General features: G+C 43.9%; 1 protein-coding gene across 8 annotated transcripts in view; it reads left to right on the top strand.

Annotated features, from left to right (window-relative positions):
* tpm2 (tropomyosin 2 (beta)) overlaps positions 1 to 23,747 on the top strand; it is a 31,025-nt gene extending 7,278 nt beyond the window's left edge. The window contains exons 1-8 of one of the 8 annotated variants that reach the window (XM_063210402.1): positions 5,245 to 5,760; positions 10,898 to 11,031; positions 12,245 to 12,362; positions 14,096 to 14,166; positions 16,051 to 16,126; positions 17,228 to 17,290; positions 17,560 to 17,629; positions 22,411 to 23,747. In XM_063210402.1, the coding sequence (XP_063066472.1) occupies positions 5,632 to 5,760; positions 10,898 to 11,031; positions 12,245 to 12,362; positions 14,096 to 14,166; positions 16,051 to 16,126; positions 17,228 to 17,290; positions 17,560 to 17,629; positions 22,411 to 22,493 (744 nt within the window). In that variant the 5' untranslated portion in view covers positions 5,245 to 5,631 and the 3' untranslated portion in view covers positions 22,494 to 23,747. Of the gene's footprint in view, positions 1 to 5,244; positions 5,761 to 10,897; positions 11,032 to 12,244; positions 12,363 to 14,095; positions 14,167 to 15,407; positions 15,484 to 16,050; positions 16,127 to 17,227; positions 17,291 to 17,559; positions 17,630 to 18,778; positions 19,561 to 22,410 lie in introns of those variants that run through there. The other 7 variants (XM_063210404.1, XM_063210401.1, XM_063210403.1 and 4 more) reach the window with 7 other exon arrangements.
* Positions 23,748 to 25,165: the final 1,418 nt, after the last annotated feature.

Here is a 25,165-nt window from a genome sequence, read left to right as displayed (position 1 = left end):
ACACACACACACACACACACACACACACACACACACACACACACACACACACACACACACACACACACACACACACACACACACACACACATTCACACGCAACTGCACATTCTGACACTAAGGTGCAAGTCACAGAGGTGACACGCCTTAGACCTAGTGCCTGATTTAGCAAGATAGTATTATTATGCGCACACAACACGCACACACACACACATACACGCACACGCACACACACATACACACGCACGTACGCACACTTGGGGGGAAAAAAATCGGATTTATGAATCATGCAGTTCTCTGCACCAGACCATCTACTGAATATCAAAATATTTACTACCACTCTATTCTAAAATAAATCATACGCAGTTCTATAGTGTAACAATCTACTGAAATGAAGAAACTTAAGTTGTTTGAAATCCAAAACTAAAACACTGCAAAGGGTCAGGGTTAACCAAAGCCATACTGTACCGAAGTAGACTGCACCACTCTGGTTAACCAGGGTATGGCACCCTCTAGTGGTGATCGTCAATAAAGGCCCCGTTAAACACCACTCTGTGCCTGTCTGTCAAAGGCCAACCCCCTCTTCTAGTTCCATTCCCACCAAGCCAAGATAGGGTAGTGCTGGGGCTGAGGCAAGGGCTGAGTGTCGACCTTGCTGTTGACAGCTGCGAGTGGTGAAATTGGCAAGCCCGCAGCCCCTATCAGGTTCTGTAAACACATCATAAAGTCTGTCAGCACCTTTCCGGCGAATTCCACACGTTTAAATTAATTTGAACGAGATAGGAGGGTTAAGGAGGGTAGCGATAGGCCTACTTCGCTTTTAATTATTATCATTTTTGTCATTTTTTTCCCTGGATGGTTTCATGTATGCAGTTCACTGACAAGTGCTGAACTGATGATATGTGAAATCGTATTGGGGTGAATTGTGAATCTGACACAACTCTCACTACCCTGTTGACAAGACAAAACTAATTTCTTGCCCTCCTTAACAACCTTATCCCCTCTGTCAAAACCAAACACAAACAAACAATTACTCTGATAGCTGTAAAAAAAAAAAAAAATCCCAGTCAAGACAACAGATAGTGCTGGGCGCTTGCAGGAATGTTGTAATGCAATTAAGAATTTCAAGACGATTCTCTCTGGAATGTAATTTGTCAGCTCATCATTCGTGCCACCTCTCCCCTGCAGTGAGAGAGTGATGTCAGGGGATATGACCTTTAAACTGTCAGCTACGCATCGGCCTCTCCCATTTCCTGCCATCGCAGTCCGCACCCAGCTCAGACAGATCATATTCCTTTTCAACTCACCTCTACACTCTCTAAAGCACTGCTGCTTTCAAAGAGTATTCCCCACTACACCACCACTACTAGATCGTTAGCATACATTGAAACAGCAGTAGATCTATCAGAATCTAACAGAAAACAGAGAGAAAGCGACGCCCCAGTGCAGTGCAGTGCAGTGCAGACCACCCGGTCAGCTCAGATGATTACTCGTGTACAGGCCTCACCTCTATGACCTCCCTGTAGTGCAGGGATGTCAAACTCAGGCCCGGGGGCCAAATTTGGCCCGCGGAGCCATTTTACTCGGCCCGCGAGATCATTTCAACTGTATATTATAGTTGGCCACATACACCATCAATGTATAGCGTAATATAACTTGAACATTTGCTGTGTCACAGGATGTGTAGACACAGTTGAACTAACAAATATGATGGGACACAGTGTATGTGAAATTTAATGGTGAGTATGAAGTGTATGCATGCACAATTTTAGTGCATTTTTAAAATTTATTGTGGAGTTCGGCCCGCGACTTCGTTCCAGATTTTGATTTTGGCCCTCAGTCATTTTGAGTTTGACACCCCTGCTGTAGAGGCCTACAACAACATAGGCAGAGGCTTGCAGGAGCAGGAGAAGGAGCAGAACATGTCTTCTGGTCATTTGCTGCCCCATAATGCACATCGTTCCACCAGTGGAACACTGTAAATAGTCGTTGAAAGACATTACTACCACAGTACTACAACACCACTATGATATTACACAGAGCCTTTAGTAATACATCAAGACTTGGTCATTGCCATTCTGGTGAAAGTACATTTAACAAGCTTCCGTGTCTTCACATATTAAAAACGCCGTAGCCTACTGAAAATGATGAAAATGACAAAGAAGACTACCTTCACATATAAAATAAACACGTCAAAAATAACATAATGCAATGCAATAAGCAGCCATATGCAGTTATCTGCAAACCATTGCCCTACTGACATGACAAATAATCCAGTGGTGCCTGCAGCCCGTATGTACAGTGTTGTAATCGCATGCTGTACAAGTACCAATAGGATCAACCATTGTAGGTGTTTCACCATATCTATTTGAAGTTAAAATGTAATTACAAAGGATGACACGAAGAATAGAAAGGAGAAATCGAAGCCACAAGCATTCATTTGTTAAATATTTACAGGGTTTGGATTTTTCCCCATTTCTGTCTCCTTTTTTTTACATGTAACTACACTCCCTCTCTCCCTCTGGACCAGTACTTACACCAGTAGGCCTACCATTTCGCCATTCCTCTTCTCATAGTGTCGTCATTGACAGTAACATGCATTGCTGACATTACCACTACAGCTTCTGCTACTGTGTTACCCTTTGGTGCAGAGCATGTTATAACCCTATTGACACCAAAATGGTAATGACCAAGTCTTAATCAGTTACTTCTCCCCTTAGAACACTACCCCTGTTATAAATTAGCTGTTACCAGAATGGCAATGACCAAGTCGTAATGTATTACTAAAGGCCCTGTGCATTGTCATAGTGGTGTATACTATGGTTGTTACGTTTTTTTCAGTGACTGACAATTACAATTTCTCAGTGGTGGGACAGTGCCTGGTAAGGGGCTACGACTGAATTGTCATAGCAATGTTGTTACGATGTAGTTGAGAGTTTCCAGGAAAGAGTGAATAGGACCATCCATCAACAGGCCCATCTGCAGTAAGAGGCTACAAAGCCACCCAATCAGAGCACAGGCTAGGTGTGTGAATGTGACGTGATGGAGAGAGGAGAGTCTTTGGCAGCCTTAGTAGCGAGGCGGTCACATCAGGATCACAGCGCGTTTCAGACAGGCTACCAAACAAGGACAGGAATTGCTGGAATGCAGCCGTTTGTTTACTGTGAAGTGAAGTCATCGTGCTTTCCAGTTCATGCGTGTCCATGGCTTAGCAATTAATAGCCACATTTTTTTCTCACCAGACACTACTGTGTCAGTAAGAGACAGCTCTTGTGTAAGCAAGACTGTACAAGACTTCTGTCTGCGTGCCTCTCACTGGATTAGCAAATCAAGAAGTCATTCTTATGAGTCATATACTACGTCATTCATTCATGTATTCGCTAGGCCTACATCATGATAGCACAACCTTAAAGGGCCAGTCTGTAAGGTATTGGCTTCAATTCAATTTCTATGTGGGTGAACGGCCAATAGGAATACTTAAAAAGCCCAAATTTGCAAATGGGCCACATGCATTTTTTGCTGCGAAACATACTGTACTGTACTTTGGTCATCCTAGTAAATATTAGTACTATTTAGTACGTATTCATGAAAAGATCAGATCTGGCAATAGACAGCACAGTTTCAATGAGCAGCATAGTTGGAATACCTCCTTTGGTCACCATCCTGGCCACACAATGCGTCAATGAAGGGTGAATTTAGGGTGAATGAAGACAGATAGACAGACAGACAGACAGACAGACAGACAGACAGACAGACAGACAGACAGACAGACAGACAGACAGACAGACAGACAGACAGACAGACAGACAGACAGGCAGACAGACAGACGGTTCGATGACATTTTAAAAGTAGAGTGCTGACGAGACACTGGCATTTTATTGCCTCAGAAATGCAACTCAGGGAAACACCCCATGAATACACAGGAAAGATCAAAACCCAGAGAAAAAGCAGAACATCACAAAGAACAGAAGAGGTCAGGTCAGATATGACCACCAGGCCAGCCTCTGGGTGGAGGGGGTATGTGGGAGGGTAAGCCTACCTCACCCTCCCTTACACCGAGCTGGTGTAGGCCTACAGTAGGGGGGTGACTCAAGGATGACCCGCAAACAGGGAGACCACATTGACACGAGTAGAAAGATGGTTATGAATCTATAAAGGTCATGCCAATGTCACAGTCTAGAGAGAGAGAGAGAGAGAGAGAGAGAGAGAGAGAGAGAGAGAGAGAGAGAGAGAGAGAGAGCATATGAAAAGAGAGAGAGAGAGAGAGAGAGAGAGCATATGAAAAAAAAGCTACTTTCCTAACCCTAACGGAAAGCCAAACGGAAATACTCTCTACAGGAAGATTAAAGGCTTAATAGGCCTGCGTAACCCACAATTGCAGAACTGTAGATCACATCTGATAAATTGCATATTTATTTCCGCGAGCGTCAATTTACGCTATCCAAATGGAATATATGCTACATTTCAATTAAAATAGAAAGTGGGTGGCAGGCTTTTGATCAGTCTTTCACCACTGACAACTTGCATTCAGATGCTGTTTACACATGCGCAACATCAATTACAGGGCTTCTTATTTAAATAAGCCATCTCAACTCATTTCAAAGGAGTTAGACTTGTAACATTTATTTCCCTTAAGACAGCATCTAATGTTTCAAGACAAAACATGGCAAGAGATGCCCAGGTCAAGGGGTCAAAGTGGAAACCAGTTTCCAGGATGTTGACTCATTCAAGCTGGGTCCCAGGTCAGAAGCCCAGTCTGATGCGACCCTCATGAATCCTTATGACAGCAGACTTGGACTACTTTGACTGATTCCAGGGATTTAGGAAGACCTCCTGTTTTTCATAGGACTACTTGTTCTTCTTAGGTGGACTGCACTTCAGAGCAGGTTCAGAACAGCAAAGCAGAAATATTTCTTCTTGAACGTACAAATAAATACAGGCGAAATAAACGGCTTGGGTGGTGTGCATAGATAAATTGTTGTTGTGCGCCATCATACGAAACTTCGTTTATCTCTTTGAAGTTGAATCAACATGAAGATGCAACAGGGGGCAGCCTTTTCACACGCGGTTCCATGCGCAAACAGCTGCTTTAGGTTATGATTGTCAGCTTCCCCATTCGCCTCTAAATAGCTATCGATATTTTCACCACTAGAAGTAGATACATTTTCAGCGAATTCCTGGCGTTATCTCGTAGCTGTAGGCCTCTATTTCTTTAAAACGTGAATGGCCTCTGACCTGTGACATCATGAGCGAGCAGATAAGAGAGGGCGGAGAGTGGGGAGAGTAGCTAAGAGCAACTTCACTGTTTGCAGGAGAATTCCACCCACAGGGTTTCAGTTGTAGACTGGTGCCCACCTAAGGGACATCGGCAATAGCGGTGTTAGAATCACTAGATAATACAAACGAACGAGGAAATAAACGACAAGGACTATATTATCGGATAAACGTCTGTTTACATTCGCTCAAACCTATCAGCTGCGTGTGGAGGCTTAGCGCGCTTTGGATCTAGGAGAATTCCAAGGTGTAGCCGTGCAGCACAGATAGCTACAAAGTCGCGCAGCTACACCTACTGTACAGCTTGTCGGCGCTTTGAAGAGCAAAACTTGGTTACTTTTTGGGCGAAACCTTGCAATGGCGGGCTCATCTGTGGAAGCAGTGAAAAGGAAAATTCAGTCATTGCAACAGCAAGCCGACGATGCCGAGGACCGTGCCGAAGGTCTTCAAAGAGAGGTGGATGAGGAGAGACAGGCCAGAGAAAGGGTAATTAATACTACGCTTTGGCGTCGACTTTTCAGACACCACGCAGAGAAGTCACGCGAATGTCTACCATACCTGAAGCAATTACATTTTAAAAGTGAATGTGTAAATAGGGATGGATGTTATGTGGTGTCACTGTTACTTTAAATAGCTATTGAAAAACCCAGTAGCACTGTCATGGACCGTCGTCGACCAAATACTTTCTCTCATGTGAGATCTCTGAGCAGCTATTTTTCAATGCCCATATCAGCACTGCAAATAATATGCAGCCTGCATAAAGCTGCACCCAAATGTGAAAATTTGGAACTGATATTAAATTGTTCTGTTTGCCACGAAGTGGCATGCAACATGATGGGTAGTCGTTCACCCAACTGAAGGCTACAGTGTCTGGACCAGCCTGTACGATTCTAAACGTTTGCTGTAATGAAAGCGGATGGACATGACATGAAGGGGGATTAATTCGTTTGTCTGCCTTAAAACCTACTCTCATTTTTTCGCCAGTCATTACTAAAATTTGGAATCTGTCATGTTGAAGTGTCAACCCACTTTCTCTCTGCCTTTCTCTGTGGGGGGAGGACCATCCTTCCTTTTTTGGTCAGAGTGATGATGGGCATATGGAAAAGATTACCCCCCTTTAAAGAGAATGGTGACCACATTGAAAACTTGCTATTTTACATTATTTTGAGTGGTGGCCATATTAAAAGAGAAGGACAATCCTACTTTTTCAGAGTAATGACCTCATGGTCGCTTGTTTGGTCAACCGGTAGGCTAAGCCCTGTTCCCAGTTCTGTTTGCCAGACTCTGCCCTGTATTTCCCCCCTTGCTCGGGGCTTTGGCTAATCATTCCCTGAACACTAGACTAGCATGACATTGGTGGGACTGTTTAGAGGAGGAACCTTCGCTTGACTTTGTAGTTGTAGTGTAGAATAGCCTACTGGTTAATTAATTCTGTGTGTCCCAAAATACTATTCCACCAGGGGAAATGAAGTTGCAGCCTGTCATTACAAAAACACAGCACATGAATTGATAAATGAAAAAAAAAAACACTGGGGTGGAGCCAACAATGAACCTCCGAAAAGTCCTTGAGAGACAGTCTGATGCCAGGTCAGATAAGTAATAAGAAGTCCTGGAAGTTGTCCAAATCTAGTAATGCACAGTATCTTGTCTTGCCATCTCTGGCGTCAATAGCAGTTGAACTGTGCTGCTCATTACGTTATTTTGATGGGACTCCTAAAGTGTCTTTGGATAGCACTCCGAGGTGGTCTTCCCTTAATTGCCAATTAAGCCCGTGCCAAAATTACACGTACAGTTAGCCAATGAAACCCACCAATGGGCCTGACCTTTGTAACAAAGACCAATGGGACGGCTCTGGAATGCTCTGAATGCCGGTAACATTCCAACTCTTCCCCAGGAGTCGGAATAGATCTCTGGTCGGAGTTTCATGGGCTTTTTTGTGGTGGGCTCCAGACATGATTAGCCTTCTCCTCCTGTCATAGCCCGAAACACAGCCCCCCTTTGTCTCTGCGGACGAGTCACAGATCTCGTCAAGGCAGGGGTTAGGGGAGGGATGGATGGGGCTCGTGTGGAGGGTTTTGGATTGGAGGTAGAGTGGGGTAGACGTAGCGGTACGGAGTTGGAGAGATTTGAGGAGGAGGAGGGTCTTGGAATGCTGGAATGCAAGAGCCTTCACTCTCCCCCCTCCCCTCCTAATCATCTCTGTCATCGGCCTCTACTCATAGAGGACCATTGCAGACAGTGCTGCCCCATTCTCTTACACCTGTGAACAGTAGAGGGGGAATTCAGACAGGACAGGGCAAGGCCATGTACAGTAGTTACTTACATACGCATAAAGTAAAGTGTAATTACCAATTAGTTTAGGTTGTCTGAATAGCCACATTCATTGACTTTGTCTTTTTAATATTACAAGAAGCCCTTTCTAGAGGTCATCCTAGAGCACTTTCCATAGATTGCATTACTAATGCATACATGCTGTAGTTACGTGTACATGTATAGTGTAATCACACAATTAGTTTCGGTTGTTTGAGAAGTCAAATTCACTGACTTTGCCGTTTTGCCGTCAATAAGCCGTTTCTAGCACCTGTTCCAAAGGCCTCTCTGCAGCACTTTACATAGAATGCATTACTACTGCACTCTACTACTGTATGAACAGTGTGCTATACTGTTGACTAGAGGCCCTGTGTTTCTATAAGAAGGTCTCCTCTCCTCTAAGGATTATTATTAAACGTTCATTAGTCCACGTCTTAAAAGGGCAAACAAACATTCTAGCAGGGTTCAGGGCGTGAGGAGAGGGCTCAACAAACACACTCGCCATGACCCTACACCTCTACCACTACCACTATTGCCACTTTCATCCTCCATGGTGCTCTGCTGTGTAGCATTTTCCCACAGCCTGAAAGCTGTGATTGTTCTACTCAAGCCTCTCTCTGGTTGAGATCGGTCGTCTAGGGGCAGCTTAAGGGTAATGGACGCCCAGCCAGTCATTAACCCAGCAGTCACACGTACACACGCATTACACACATACGCACACACACGCACACGCACACGCACTCGCGTACAGAGTTGCTCAGTCGGTCCACATGTATATACACACACACACACACACACACACACACACACACACACACACACACACACCCCGTCATGAGACCCCACTAACATGTGTCCATTTGAACAGTATTAAGGCATGCCGGTGTGTTTCTGCCACACGTTGGCACACATGGAACTCAGGTCAGACTATAATGCCCCACAGTGAGTAGTAGAGCTGGGCGGTTTACGGTTAGAAAACCGTGATCTCGGTTTCACCTACACAAGGTTCTCTTTTTGATGAGAGACGGTTTTGTTGTTGTTGTTCATACTAGGCTATGTGCGTGAACTTCATACTTCGTGTCACACTTCATTTCAACTCCAAGTCCACTGTTGCTTTTCTACTAGGAAATGTCATCACAATTTAAGATGTTGATTGAAGCAATACAAATAATTGGTTAATCGCGCTAAAGAAGCTGGTGAGAGTGAAGCATAGCCTAATGAAGAACCCACATGGCATGGATGAATCATGATGAACATTTAAATCAACTTGGCTTACATTTGATCTCACAAAGTTAAATAAAAGGCTATTCTAATAGGCTACAACAGTTCTCAGATCCTTAACTGTATTTCATTACCATCCCAACTGCGTGTGCAGGACTGCAGTTAAGGCTGCTTATGAGTTTTGCCATTGAGGCTAATTTAGCTTAGCTTGCAAAATGCAATGGGCAGACAATATACATTGCTACATTGCTGTTTGAAATGATTTGGGAGCAAAATAGGAGCGAAATACATCGCCATATGACACAAACTACCTGACAAAATACATTCTACGTTATATTTGGCCTTTAATTCAAAGAAAATATTCACACAATGTCAAGTAAATCCGTTTGTTTTCGTGTCTCTTCAGTCTGTTCCGTTTCTGTCCCACTGTGTTTACTCGCGCTGGGCAAGGCAACATGCGGTCGTAGTGATCAATGTTGCCAGGTGTACAACGAGAACTAAGCAAGTAGTGTTGCCAGGTGTAGAACAAATATGCAGTTTTGGGCTGTCTTGGGAAAAAAAGCCCAAAACAGCTGCTTATAATAATTTATTAACCCTTTTTACTTGAAAGGGAACTTAAAGTCTTGGGTAGGGAAATATAAACTAAAATATAAAAATATTGAAATGAAAAAGTGATAAAATAGAGATGGAGATTAATTTAAATTCATGATTGTATCTCATTTTTAAATTTAATTTCAGTTTTTTTTCGTCCGAAAGATTAAGATTTGGGGGAAATCGCCGCTTATCAAAAAACCGTGCAGAAAACCGTGATGTCAATTTTCATCAAGAAAACCGTGATGCTCATTTTTTCCAAAACCGCCCAGCCCTAGTGAGTAGACAACGTCTTTATTTAGTTCCCTTCCCTCCCCTCCTCCGCCGCCGAGACCGTTGATGTTTCAGCTGCAAGTCTTTAACCTCTCCCGGGGACCATGAACGCTGGAGCTGGAGCTGGAGCTGGGGGTGGGGGGTTCAAGTAGCTTTGCCTTGGCAGACTTGAGTGTTTGTATTGTATTGCTTAGAGATGTATAGTAGTTCCTATTTCCCAAATGAAATACAGAAACGGGAATCTCAGTATATGTATTAAATACTGTAGAAAGATATTCAACAAGCCCTCCTGACAGGTTGTAGATTCTTTCCAAGATACACTTTGGGGAAAGTATCAGATTACACGTATAGAAAATTGGTGAAGATGCCTAAACACATACAGACTTCAAGTGGTAGCCCACACGTGCCCACACGATGGGTGGGTTTTAACGGATCTCTGTCTAGAATATCTCTGCCTAAGTCATTCAGAAAGGGCCATGGGCAGGGGGGCGCTGTGGCGCAGCGCGCTAAGCCCCCCACATTTGGGTTTGCATGCCCACGGGGTTCAAGTCCGGCCGGGGTCATTGCCCGATCCCACCCCGTCTCTCTGTCCCACTCGCTTCCTGTCACCGTCTCAGACTGTCCTATCAAATAAAGGCATAAAAGCCCCTAAAAAATATATATAGAAAGGGCCGTGGGCAGCCTAATAGGAGCTACATTGAAAAAAAACATTGAAGTGAGCGGGGTCAGCGGCATGGTTATATGGTCGATAGCGAAGGCGAGTCTTCCAACCTGAGTCTTTGGTCAATTTGACCACAACGGTATGGTGGCAGTCTCATTGTGCTGATAACACATCCGCAACCCTCATCATCAAACAGAAGACTTCCAGCCTTTGACAGAGAACTGTGTACTGTATATACTACTGACCATACATGTCTTCAGTTCCAAAAACCGAGTGAGAATGTACCTAACTACACATACTGGCTGCTTGTCACAGTACAGAAAGTGGATGTGCAGCCATGGCCTAATGGTTAGGGCAGTGGTCTTTAGACCAGAGGGTTGCGGGTTCGAATCCCACCCTTACCTCTCCCTTCTGTACACTTCCATCCATGGCTGAAGTGCCTTTGAGCAAGGTACCTAAGCTTATATTGCTCCAGGGACTGTAACCAATGCCCTGTAAGATAGCTGAGTCGCTTTACATAAAAGTGTCTAAGTGTAATGTGTTGTGTTGTGTTGTGTTGTCTTGCAGGCTGAGGCTGAGGTGGCTTCCCTCAACAGGCGTATCCAGCTGGTAGAGGAAGAGTTGGACAGGGCCCAGGAGAGACTGGCCACCGCCCTGCAGAAACTGGAGGAGGCTGAGAAGGCTGCTGATGAGAGCGAGAGGTGAAATGAAGGCACAACACACACACATATGCACACACTCATCATCATCCACACCATCATCATCATCACTTGGAGACATGTACACACATGAAGTTATCCACACTTGTAGACATGCACATACCTGCACAGCTTAAACATGCACACAATGTACAGTACTGTGCATATATTTGTACACAAATTGTTCTTAGGGAAGAGTTGTGTCTCCAGAATCAATGGAACAGGTGACCACGGTTGTTTTGTTACCATATGGTGTGCATTATAGGTGACTCGCATTATATGAAAAGCAATTATGGATTGCACCTAAAATAAGATGGAGATCACATTCTTCTCCACCACTCCGAGAACAATACCAGCAACAGACTCGGCTATCCACATTCTCAGTTTCATGTTCCTGACCGCTGTGCTGGTATTAATGCCATCAATTATTATTACTGCGTAGTTTCTCTGCGCTCTTGTCTAGAGACAGACTGTTTTCGTTTTCCAGTCTGCAAGGCCTTGTGGTGCAGTAGGACTGCTGGGGGAGTCTAGGGCCTAGTGGTGTGGTTATGGGAACGAGGTTGTAAATAAATTAAATCTTGACGTGGCATTTATTCCAGTGCATCCGCTTGAGCGAGCTTTGGATCGGGTGACATTAAGATGCATTGACCATTAATGGCAAGCATATTGTCGATGAGTCACACATGCTCGCACACGGTCACACTCGGTCTTGCAACATAATTTATCCTTTACGGCTAAGTAGTATGTACATTCAGTTGTGTGTGTCTGTGTGCGTCTGTGTGCGTGTGTGTCTGTGTGCGTGTGTGTCTGTGTGCGTGTGTGTGTGTCTTTCTCTGTGCGGATGTGTGTCGGAGTATGTATCTGTCTCTGTGTGTGTTTATGGGTGGGGATTTGAGAGTAAAAGATCAGCTGTCTTGCTGTAATATTCTCAGATTTGCATCAAGGCGAATTCTCCATATAAAACCTGTCTGTGTGTGTGTAGCAGGACTGGCCTGTTTCTCAAAAGGGCACCATTCAATTTGACCCAGCATAATCTGACTGATATTGTTTGGTGGGAATGGTATACTGAACTCTCCTTTCTTCTTTTCTCTCTCTCTCTCTCTCTCTCTCTCTCTCTCTCTCTCTCTCTCTCTCTCTCTCTCTCTCTCTCTCTCTCTCTCTCTCTCTCTCTCTCTCTTTCTCCCTTCCTATCCCTTCTTCATCCCCTGTCCTCCAGAGGCATGAAGGTCATAGAGAACAGAGCGACGAAAGACGAGGAGAAGATGGAGCTCCAGGAGATGCAGCTGAAGGAGGCCAAGCACATCGCTGAGGAGGCCGACAGGAAGTATGAGGAGGTGAGGAGCACACACGCACGCACACACACACACACACGCACACACACACGCACCACACACACACACACACACACACACACATTAAGCACATCGCTGAGGAGGCCGACAGGAAGCATGAGGAGGTCTGCCTGTCTCTGAGAGAGAGAGAGAGAGAGAGAGAGAGAGAGAGAGAGAGAGAGAGAGAGAGAGAGAGAGAGAGAGAGAGAGAGAGAGAGAGAGAGAGAGAGAGAGAGAGAGAGAAGGAAGGATGAAAAGTGTGAACAAAAGAGAGGATAGAGAGAGAGAATACAAGAAAAACATACAAGAGAGAAGGCATGAGAGACAGAGAGAGGGAAACCATTTATTCTCCATGTGGAATACAGCCATTTATCCTGGACCTTGGCTCGAGTCTTTGTGTGAAACCTGAAACCGTTGTCAATTAACAGCCTTATACCACTCCATTTCCACGGCCCCGGCAGTTGAATGGTCCCCATAGGGGCTCTCTGGATCACAGCCTCACTTTCTGTGTTGGTTTGTGTGTCTATAGTATGAAACTGAATAGCACCGCATCTAATCGAGTTATTTAATCATGTTAAAAATACCCTCCGCTCCTTATGCTGTGTGGGTTGTTGACCACTGTGGAACAGGAATGTCTTGATAAAACACTGGCGACTCCACTAGATGCTTGCGCTTGACCATGAAATAGAGTTTCAAGGTTGAAAGAAAGAAAGAAGGCAAGACCTCTCAGTTGCTTCTATGCCTGTTCAGGAATGATAGCTATCAGTCTCCATGCCTGTAAACTGTACATGTCCCCCCACACACACACACACACATGAATTGCCTTAGCCCTAGGGGTTCCATCAGATCTGGGAACAGTTATGTCTGTGTGTCCCATGATGCTTAGGGAGTCTGTATACAGGAGACTGTACTCTAGTCTCAAGTCATGCTCCGCATTGGTCCTCTGATGCGGTCCCCTGACGCCCAGTAAAGTCACAGTCATAGTACAGTGTGTTTTCCTCTTAACAGTCTGCCTTGCAGCATTAAAGTACGTGTGACCGCAAAAACACTGCAAGGCACGGATGTAATTCATGGACACCATAGTTAGCCTGTTAAAGGGCGTACAATGGGACCCTGCATCCCCAATGGGCCAGTATAAGTATCACCACTCTGTAGAGACCAGTGTTAAGGTCTGTTTGGACTCCTCCTTCAGTTGCAGGACACGTACCCTCAGCCGGGGGATGGCGGCAGATTATGGACAATTCAGCCTGGGAGAAATATACGTTGAGCACTGCAAGGAGTTGTTTCAGCTCTAAAGAGGGGGGGGGCTGTTTGGGCACTTGATCTGCCGCCCGCCACCCCCCGCTGGCAGTACGTGTCCTGCAACTGAAGGAGGAGTCTGAACTAGACTTTAGTGTGGACATAGGCTTCGAGGCTCTGTGTGTGAGAGTCTTTGCCAGATAGGAAGCCTGGCTATTGTGACCCACTACAGATAACGCTGATACTCTTAAGTAGGCTCTTAATGTTCTTAAGGCTGACTGAAGCCTGTCATTGACTGCCTTTCTACACACACACACACGAGCACGCACACACGCACGCACACACGCACACACACACACACGAGCACGCACACACGAGCACGCACACACGCATCCTTGCAGTGAACTCTGTGGCTAGTCCAGCTGGATATGTGAGGTGCATGTGTTGACTTCGAAGAGGCCCGACCTGACCATCTCTTGACTGCTGTGATTTCGCAGGTGGCCCGTAAACTGGTGATCCTTGAGGGAGACCTGGAGCGCTCTGAGGAGAGGGCTGAGGTGGCTGAGGCGTAAGTTCACCACCTTAAACACTTACTTACACAATACACATGAAGGAATAAAGGGGCTCTTCTTGCTTGTCCGTAGAACCTTTGACATACAGTTCCACAACATTCTTCTCATCTTAAGCGCTTATTTATAGAGCACTAAATACAGAATTAACATGCAGACCACAGAGCAGAGGAGGAATAAAGGTTCTTCTTGGTTCTCCATAGAGCCTGGTAGGACATAAAGATGGAAAATGTGTTATTATATTTTTTTCATATTATTTATGAATACACACTGATGAGGAATAAAGGTTCTTAGTTCTCCATAGAACCTTATATAACAGACATACTTTTTCCTAATACATCTGCCAACTTGACTTCACATCTATACAAGATGAATCCATTTTCCCCACTTCTGGAACTCACAGGTTGATAGCAGATTACTGATAAGCAATTCAACTTACAGTTCACCGAAATTCTATGAGACTGAAAAGCATTTGTATACACACACATTTATACTGTAGGGCTGTAGTCTGTCATTTTGAAGATTATTTTTTATCTTCTTTTGAGAAATTAATGAACTTCATGGGTTAGAGAAATGCAAACTACATGATGCATGTTTTGCATGCTTTGTATTTGTGGTATTACCATTTGCTTGGATGGTCCTGCTTATGATATTAATATTGTACATCATTGTCCTACCCAGGTATTTTCTTTGTCACAACTGATGCAACTTTGTTATTTCAGTTGAAATATTTTACATTTAGCATACATTGGTCTTCATCTCTATTCCATTAGTGGAAATTATTACACACTTTGTAGTCATAATAATTTTGATATATATACATATTTTTTGACATTCTGCACATATCCATGTCATTTTAAAATGTGTGCATACGGTTACGTTCCACCCTAAAGTCCCTCCCTGTCTGCAGTGTGTAGTGTGTAGCGTGGTATGTGGAGAGTTTCCTATGTAATCTGAGTCGTTGGACACACTAACCAGTGAAGCTCCCTGGATCTCCTTCCCCACACCCCCCCTCCCTTCCCCTCTGTTTGTCTCTTTTTGTTGTGGTGATGCATGCCTGAACGCACCCGTCACCTGGGATGTGCCTGCGTTTTGTGAATCCCCCACCTTACCCCCTTACCCCCTTATTCATTCACCCTACTCCGTTCAACCCGGCCCCATTTGTGTGCCACGGACCAATCCCGTTGCACCGTACTCCTTTCCGTCCGGCCCCCTTTGCCTGCCATGGACCAATCACCAGTCGCGCCAGGGCGCTGGAGGAGGAGCTGCGAATCATGGACCAGAATATGAAGTCCATGATGTGCGGGGAGGAAGAGGTACAGTCACCTGAGGGGGGGGGAGACCAACTCCTCCACCCCACCCCACCCTCCTCTCCTTTCTCTTACCTGCAGCTGGTGGCTCACCTGAGATGACATCAGCCGTCAGCAACGCTTTCTACCTGCGGATCTCTCCTCCCCTCTCCTCTCTTCTTGGCTCATCTTGCCCACTCGTCCTCTCCTGCCCTCTTTAGCTCTCCTTGCCACGATGGCGACTAACATGCTTGCCTCCCTCTGTTTGACTTCTTAATCTTTGACTTTCTGTTCGTGTCCTGTAGCTTGGAAAGTGCTTGTCCTGTCTGCCATTTTGCTTGAAAAAAAGAACATGTCTGCTATAAACCGTTTTCCTTCTGTAGCCATTCGGGGGCTCTTCTTCTCTTCCTAGCATTACCTGTGCTTTCTCCATTTTCTCAATTTGCTCTTGTTCTTTGTCCTTTTTTCCTTCTTTCTCTCTCTCTCTCTCCATCTCTCTCTCCTTTTTCGCCCCCTTCCTCCTTTGTCCTCTCTTCTCTTGGCTTCTCTTCCACTCCTTCCTGGCCTCCCCTCGCTGCTGCCGCCGCTCTCTAGTAAATCTGGTGACCTTGAGGAAGAGTTGAAAAATGTCACCAACAACTTGAAGTCACTGGAAGCACAGGCTGAGAAGGTAGGATGAGCCAAAGCAGTCGACCGCAGCAGGGTTTTTTTTTTGCCCTGTCTGTGTACAGGTTTTGCTTGAACCACCCAGCCAGTAATCCTGTACAATGACACAAGGGGGATTTTTTTCCTTCTAAGAATAAATTAGATTTTTTTTTCAGGGAGTTGGCACTGACAGGCTTGACAGGTTTTCCATTGTAGGTCAAACTGTATTGTTTTGGTCTAGCTCAGGTGGCTGCCTTTTTAAAGTCACTCAGCCCACATCAGTCTGATTCTAGTTGGTCGGTTGTCATAGAGACAGTGTTGCTGAAGCAGAGGGCGTGACTGGGCAGCAACAATGACTTGAGATCTGCCGGGACTGTCACGTCCTGTTCTGTAGCCGTGTTGTCAAGATGGATTTGATGGGAGATGTTTTGACTACATCTTGAGACGGAAGGCTTTTTTTAAGCACTCTGTAGTAAAAGAGCTCAGCTCCATAAATTTTTGCTTTCATTTCAGCTTTCCAGGTTTCATTTCAATTTTTTTTTCAATTTTGGTCATTTTTTTGTGCCTCACCCAACCTCAGCCCGTTTACAGATGGAGTTCTAACAGGCAGGAAATGTAGTTAGCAGCCAAATTAAATCACCTTTGGCATTTGTCGTCAGTTAGGGTGAAGTGTGACCTCCTTTGCTTTGCTTATCTGCCCTCTTGCTGTTACATTTTTTTCTAAACTTTTTCTTTTATCCGAATAGTTGGTACACCCTTTGACCTACTATCTTTATTCCATCTGTGATGAAACCTTAACATTGGCGTATGCATTTGGGTCATTGATGTTTTTAGTGTCAGGGAGATGTAACCACATCTAATTTCACGATTGTGTGAGGTACATTTATTGACCTATGAAGTGTGAAGTACAATGCGTTACATGTAGTGCATATCCAAGAAAAAAATCTACGTAACAGTGCCATTACCTGCCGTTGCTCCATCGGCCTTCTGCAACTAAAAACATTGCCCATTTATTTGAAGGCAGTTTGTTACAGTTAATATTTTAGTTATGTAGGCTACTGAGTAATGCTAGTCCGTGCCATTCAGACATACTAACGTGTTGCATTTTCCACCGTCTTGTTTACAGTACTCACAAAAGGAGGACAAGTATGAAGAAGAAATCAAAATCCTCACTGAGAAACTTAAAGAGGTGCGGACACACACACACACACACACACACACACACACACACACACACACACACACACACACACACACACACACACACACACACACACACACACACACCACAGTCTACCAAAACAGGAATTCATGTTTCATTTCACAACCTACTCATTCAATCTGATTTTTTTGTGTTCACATACTGTACATGTAGCTGTATAGAGCTGAAGACAGGACATGAATGGCTGTAGCCTACTGTACATGTAAATATGACCTCTCCTAATTCATGTCATTTAGGCTGAGACCCGTGCTGAGTTTGCAGAGAGGTCTGTGGCTAAGCTGGAGAAGACCATTGACGATCTGGAAGGTACGTTTCCCACAGGGGCTGCTCGCTCCGCTAGGGTGCAATGACCAGTGTGCCACTCACCCACTCACCCACTCATCGTGTTTTAGATTCATGTGCTCGATTGTGTACTGACCTAATACTGACTCTGACCTTCATTCCCTTTGACATTCGTCGTGGTGCGTGTGCCTGTGTGTGTGTGTGTGCGTGCGTGTGCCTGTGTGTGTGTGTGTGTGTGTGTGTGTGCGCCTGTGCCTGTGTGTGTGTGTGTGCCTGTGTGTGTGTGTGTATGTGTGTGCGTTGGTGTGTGCGTGTACAGCTCAAACTGACCTCTCTAACGCTGCTGTGTGGTTGGATGCCAGTGTGGTGGTAATACAGGCTAGCGTGACTTTATATGCCATGTTGGATGGATATCCACTACAAACCACAGAGAGCTCCTGGGGTTGACCGAGCCCCACTAACCATGTGTGTGGTGCTGTCTGCTGGCTTGACTGACACCATCGATGCAGTTTGTTGGTCTTTGGTATTTTAGTTTCTTTTTTAAAGCTTACGTAGCAATACAAAGCTATGGCTCTATTAGATTGAGAGAGTATTGAAACAGAGTATTCAGGAGAGCGCATGGGAGTGGCTATCGAGTGGCATGCAGTGCTGAGGTGAAATGATAAGACTGCAGATAAGGTTGGAACAGAAGGCATGAGCTCAGTTCCAGTATTCTACATTCTAAATAAGTACCAGAAGACATGAGCTGTAGCATTCTGAGTTCTAAGTAACAGAAGGCATGCACTCTGGAGTTCTAGAGTTCTATTCTCCATCTATATCTATAGTTTCTTTTTCTGACCCTCTCCTTGTTTATGTTCTTCCCCCTACTCCTTCCTCCCCTTCCTGGACTCTCTCTGGCTCTGGCTGCCTTCTCTTCTCTTCTCTTCTCTTCTCTTCTCTTCTCTTCTCTTCTCTTCTCTTCTCTTCTCTTCTCTTCTCTTCTCTTCTCTTCTCTTCTCTTCTCTTCTCTTCTCTTCTCTTCTCTTCATCTGTCCTGTCCCCTCCTTGCTCTCTTTTCTCCTCTCCTCTCCTCCCCTCCCCTGTCCTCTCCTATCCTTCACTCCACTTCTCCTCTCCTTTCTTCTCCTCTCTCTCTGTCCATCCTTGCTGTTTCCCCGGGGGATCCCCCTCCAGACGAGGTGTACGCCCAGAAACTGAAGGGCAAGGCCCTGAGCGAGGAGCTGGATCTGGCTCTCAACGACATGACCACCCTCTAGACGCATCCTCCTCCACCTCCTCCTCCCCCACCTCCCCTGTCCTCCTCTCCTCTCTTCTCTTATCTTCTACTTCTTCTTTCCTCTCTTCTGTCTCCTCTGTGCAAAGGATTCCGCTTCTCTTCTCCTCCTCCTCCTCCTCCTTCTTTCGTCCTTTCCTTTTTCTGGCTCATCGTGGATCCATCCTTCTTTTTTTTCTCATCCCTCTGTTCCAGTATGCTATTCCAACACTCCGGAAGGCTCTGCGGTCCCATTTGTATTTTGTATTAATATTATGACATGCAGGGCCATAGTGAGTGCAGGCTGTGCAAGACTGGGCAAGATGTTAAGAGAGAGGGAGAGAGAGTAAAATATAACCCGCCCTGTATGAGCCATACCTGCATCTCTGTGTCTCCCTAGTCGTTCTCAAGGTCCCCTCTCTAGCTCTCTGTTATGGGAGGGTTCAGCAATGTGCTGCAGGTATCTTTAGCCCTGGTCATGCTTGTGTCTGTAAGTGCACATGTGATGACTACTATGATAATGATGACCGTCCCTTCCCCCTTTAGGCTTAAAGAGACTTGCCATATTGCCATGTTGTCACCTCATGTGTTGGTCTTTGTGTTGCTGTACTCCTTTTTTCTTGATTCTTTTCTTCTCTTCTCTGTCCTTCTGTCCCCTCAGCATTTTCTTTTGTTCCTTCTGTAATAAACACTGAAAAAAACACTCAGTTTTTTTGCTTTCCTCCTTTCCTTGGTTTGCTTGGGCTGTTTTCTGTGTTGCCTTGATTCTCTTGTTCTTCCATTTCTGTGAATGTTTACACTTTTGGAATAGCTCAAACTATTTCCAGCCAAGAGAAGTGCAAGTTTTTGGTATAAGCCAGCGTTTGCAAGCATAGTAGCTTGTGATTTAGTACTTAAATTGTAAGTGATGCCCTATTACATAGTGCATGTGCTTCAAGTAACACATGGGCCTTTTTTACAACCAAGTAATTTACCAAAACAGCAATGCAGTAACGATAATGGATCACCCGTAAATGTACTCTGAAAAAAATGCTATACCGACTGGGGTTTTATTTAGCTAGTGTTAATGTAAGGAAGTTGACACGTCTTCCAGCCACATCGTGGAAATCCATTGATTCAGCTACGACTAGCCAGCCTCCTGGCACCTTTGTGCCATCTGCTTCAGAGCCTGTGATATGTATTCTGTGTGTGTTTGTCCTAACTATTCTCTTCACACTTGAAATACTCTTTTCTTCACTGGACTAACCCTGTCCTCTGTCTTTCTCTCTTTTCTCTCCCTCTTTTTTCCTCCTTTTTTCCTATTCTGCCTCTTCTCCTTGACCTTCACTGACGTTGCCATGGCCACAGATCGCTTCCATTCAACGGTGGAGAAAAATCGCATTCTCAATAACGAGCTGAGGGTCGTGCTCAATGAGCTAAACAGCTAAATCTGCCTTTTCGAAGACTTCAAATTATTAAACTAGCTGGGATATATGTTCAGGATAACAAAACAATGATTCAATGTAAATGTCGTAGGATTGTACCGTTACTGACTTCTAATAGCCTTGCTCTCACAATGTATTCCACTTTCAGTACCAGTGACCAAATGAACAACCTTTAAAACTATAACACACTTTAACACGCAAGTGAATATAGCCTATAGAGGTTCTGAATGATTGTGTAAGGCTTGTATATCTTGACTTGTATCCCAGCTTTGCTGTTTACCTCCAAGCGTTCTGTAGGCCTATCTTTGTCCACCTCACATTGTGAAAAGTCCTACAGAACAACACTTCCTGGGAATCTATACTCCCGTTTTCCTGCTAATTTAAGCACCACAGAGTCCCGTTGTTCCTGGCTTCTCAATGATTTTCTTGTTCCCGAGTGTGTGTTAAGAGATATAATGTGTGGTGTGTAGTATTTTGTATGTACTGACACTTCTGTCGCCACTGTCCATTCAGTCACTTAAGGTTTTCGCTTTGTATTAGAGTATATGAAAGAAAATGCATTCCAGCTAAATACTGTTGACTTTGTTTAAATACGGGACATGGTCGCAGTGTGCTTACAGATAAAGAATTTTCAGTTTGCACAGTAATCTCTCAGATACTGGGAAACTAAGTCATGTTTAAACACTTTGCTATATAAGAATAAAACTGGAAATGTCAACATTCCCTGTCAGGGAATAGCCCGTAAGGTGAGGTCTATTGCCGTTCAGGGGACACTTCATTTTTGGGACCAGACAGAGGTTGTTTTTTTTACACAGTCCTAAAGTTACAAGCAAACATTTATTTTTTAATAGTAAAAAATAACAGTACGAATCCAAGATCTTATTTAAATAACTTCTATTCAATGTAAATGTAATGGATACTAGATAATATTATGTCCCTGCACTGTTGTTCCTTTATATGTGTGATATAATGTTATGTGATGCAGACTGTTACAGTGAAGCATGTTACATTTTCTGTGTGTAAGGATTAATTTAATATCATTTTGAGACGGCATGCCTCAGTTCTTCCACCTGAAAGACATTTTGTGTAGGACTCATGTAGTGCATTTTTTAAGGACAAGTTTGTTTTTCCTCAGGGAGTTTTTGTGATGTATGACCTTATATGGAGATACCGCACCATTTCAGGAAAAAGCTCATTTTACACCCTTAAGTGTTAAATAAGTTTTTAATAAGAGTTTAATGATTTGAATTTTACTCTTCTTCTGTTATTTCTGCCGTTCTCATAGTCTGGTGATGTTACTTTGTACTTCCAGTTCCAAGGTGGCATTTATCATCGAATCTTATGGGTCCAGTTAGCAGCGAGCTGGACCCAGATTAATGTGTTAAGTGTAGCTTGGAGGTATAATTTGCATGGCCAGACTCGGAGAACAGCTGACAGTGCAGGAGAAAGGTCCAAATTAAGTCATTTAACTCAAGGGGAGGTGTAAAAAGAGCTTGTTTCCAGAAATGTATGGCTTTAAAAATGCACAACATGCATGCACTTTTCTTTGTTATGCACAACACATATTTCCCTAATAAGACTGCACATCATTCAAAGGTTTCCTATATATCCACACGCTACCTCCCCTTCAGTACGTTGTTTACTTAATATCCATGCACTACCTCCCAACACCCACTCAGCGAGTCTCTCGCTTTCTCACACTGAACCATCTGCTTAGTGAGTAGCCTATTGTAATACGGGAAACCCAAACCACACTTGACATTCTCTCTCTCTCTCTCTCTCTCTCTCTCTCTCTCTCTCTCTCTCTCTCTCTCTCTCTCTCTCGTGCGCGCGCAAACCACCACACTCCAATGACATTTAAACTTCACACTTCAATGCTAATTGCACCAATGCCATGTATTACCACAATACCTCTTTTTGCATAATTTCGCCTGACACACACACACACACACGCACACGCACACGCACACACACACGTACATTCAATGATTTGCGAGTCCATACATTTTACTCAATTGTTCCTAGCAGGTGTTTTAAAGAAAAGAAGGAAACGAACAAAACAAAAAAAAAATACCGTCCATCTGACCTTTTCCTGTTTTGTTCTCCCCTTTTACTTACTCCATCGCCAGAGAAACTCTCCGTGGCCAAGGAGGAGAACTTGGACATTCACCAGACCCTGGATCAGACCCTGCTGGAGCTCAACAATCTATAAAGACCACACAGCTCCAGACAAACCGTACCACACAAAACACATAGCTTTACAGAAAAAGAAAAACGTGCAAAATAAAACAAACAAAAAAAAGAACAAAGAAAGAATAAAAGGTCCAGGTGTTTGTCATAGCAGGCGTTTTGCATTTGCATTGTACCGCAGAGAAGTCCAGTGTGATTGGATTCTTACTGCGAGTACCGAAAAACCAATAAATAACTCCTAGACTTCATGCCATTCCCAAAGCATTTGTTGTTAGGGATCAGGAACTTTGACAGTGAATTGTCTGTTGCATGAAATACAAACTACCAGCTTGTCGCTGCCAACCAAGCCAAGATGTGTCGTGCTATACCAAAGCACTACCACTGTCTGCCATTTTCTATGCGCAGTCACAGATGGCTCTAACTCTAACTCTTGTGTTTCGGTCTAGTGCCGTTTAGGCCCATGCTTTCCTGTCGCCCCATCCAATACTGTTCCTGCACTGAACACTACCAAAACCCTAAGAAATGTGCTGACATTCCTTTTTGCTTCATTTCTGTAACCACTTTTGTTGTCTCTTTTTCTTTCCTTTTGCTCTGAGCCTGAGGGTTTTGCTGGTTCTTTACAAGCAAAATAATTCTCAGTGACGGGTATGTCCCATCTCGACGACCACTGTGTAGGACCATTCCTTGATTTCAATCGTACCGATCACATGTGGCTAATCTACACTATAACTGATCCCAAACACTACACTGTGCACAACCTTTATGTGAACTCTCCCATTCCATGTTTCAAGTTCATGTGAAGATCAGATGAATTCTCCAATTTGGCACTTAATGCCAAATCTTAAATCAGAACTAATGTACCAATAAAGCGTGCAAAGTTGCTGGAGAGAGTTCCATCTTTTTTGGCTATGCGCCTGTAAATGTCCTTTTAGTCGTCTCCAGTGAGGTCTGTTGAATTTCTACATGAATTTGACGTTTTTTGAAACATCCCCTCTCAGCATCGTATGGTTCTCTGGCTGACTAAGTCCTTTTTTAGCTCAAGGACGGATTCATTGTTCTTCTCCATATTTGTCATAAAATTCTGTCAAAGTGTTGACATTTCAAATTTGCAGGTAGATTAAAGGGAATTGATCACTTGTTATTGAAACAAAAATATAATGAATTCTATTACATGTTGCCCTCTTTTTACAATCCAAACATGTATTCTATGCAAATTATTGTGTATGCTCTTTTAAGATGGAGGAAAAATAAAGGCAAAGACGATGGCAATCCTGTATGTTCTGTGTTTTTTGTCTTGTCTTGTGAATTATGTTCGTGTTGCAATATTGTAGACATAAGATGGGTCCCAATAGAGATTTTTCCAGTATACAAACATTCACGCTGTTAGGAGGGGCAAGATGGTTAGCAGCCAATCACATGAGTACATTTTCTGAGTGACTGCAGTTTCCATGCCTTTTGCTTCTGTAGTGGGTTTTATTTCTTTTGTTACTAACAGTTTGTTTTATTTTAAAGTATATTGCTCGTAAACATCTAGCCTGCCTATTGGACACCAGATGGAAATTAGCCCTTGGGCTACAATCTGGCATGTTTACATATATGTACATGTATGTATATGTTCATTAATGTGCAATGTCCTGAACAAATAAAGTAAAGTAAAAGTAAGTAAAAAAAAAAAAACAATCAGAGGTTGCATCCTTAGATGTGTGTGCCGTCAGGAATGTTTGTATGGAAGAAACCTATTGATTGTAATTGCTGACATAATATTACATTATATGATACAATTCACACTTGGTATAATGCTGTATTGTTTTATATGGTACTGACAGGGGTCAGGTGTCCCAGGCCCATGGAGAAGAGGGGGCCAGAATTGGGTCATCATTATATTACAGTAGCTACTGTATATGTATTGGGTGAGGGGGACCTTTTGGATGACTGCCCTGGGCCTGGCTAAAGCTGTCAGCGGCCCTGGGTACTACTACTAGGGCTGCACAATTATGGAAAAAAATCATAATCACGATTATTGATTGTCTACAGATTTTTTAGAAAATTTCAACAAAATAAAATATAACCAAGAATTCATTATATTCGGGACGAGCAAAATAAAATGAATTGTAATAGGGTAGACTGAGTACAGTTGAGTACAGGGTACAGTTGAGACAAACCAAATATCTCTGGATAACAACGTAACTCTGATCTAATTTTTGCTGTGGACATGCGCATCGATGTCCTCTTAGATCATGGGAAATTTGAAACCAGCACAGAACGCAGATCCAAAGATATTGGGAAAATGCTGTTTTCGACAGGTCAGATTTACTTCACCAGGGTCCTTCAACATTGAATATCTAATGACCAGTAGTTATCCTCTTGATATAAGTTACATGATTGCAAGCCATGATATGTGCTCTAAAAGCAGACATATTTCCTGACATCATAACAGTTAAAGCCATTTTAAAATCTTTATCAATGTGTGATCTGGCCAGAAGGGGACAGTTTAGACGCTAGCCTGTAATGCTAATTATATCCCCGAAACGCAGAGCGTCGGGGATGTAATGGTTTTGCGTGCACCGCCGCCGCCGCCGCGTCCGCCGCCGCGTAAGGTCTTTCGTGTTAACGCGATAACTTTTGAACGGATGTTTGGATTTGTCCCAGATTTGGTGTGTGAATGCTCTAGGGCAGGTTCATGAACTGATTCGA

The sequence above is a fragment of the Engraulis encrasicolus genome, chromosome 11 (genome assembly GCF_034702125.1).
Source record: "Engraulis encrasicolus isolate BLACKSEA-1 chromosome 11, IST_EnEncr_1.0, whole genome shotgun sequence".
Taxonomy (NCBI): Eukaryota; Metazoa; Chordata; class Actinopteri; order Clupeiformes; family Engraulidae; genus Engraulis; species Engraulis encrasicolus.
This window is presented reverse-complemented; position numbering and strand designations above follow the sequence as displayed.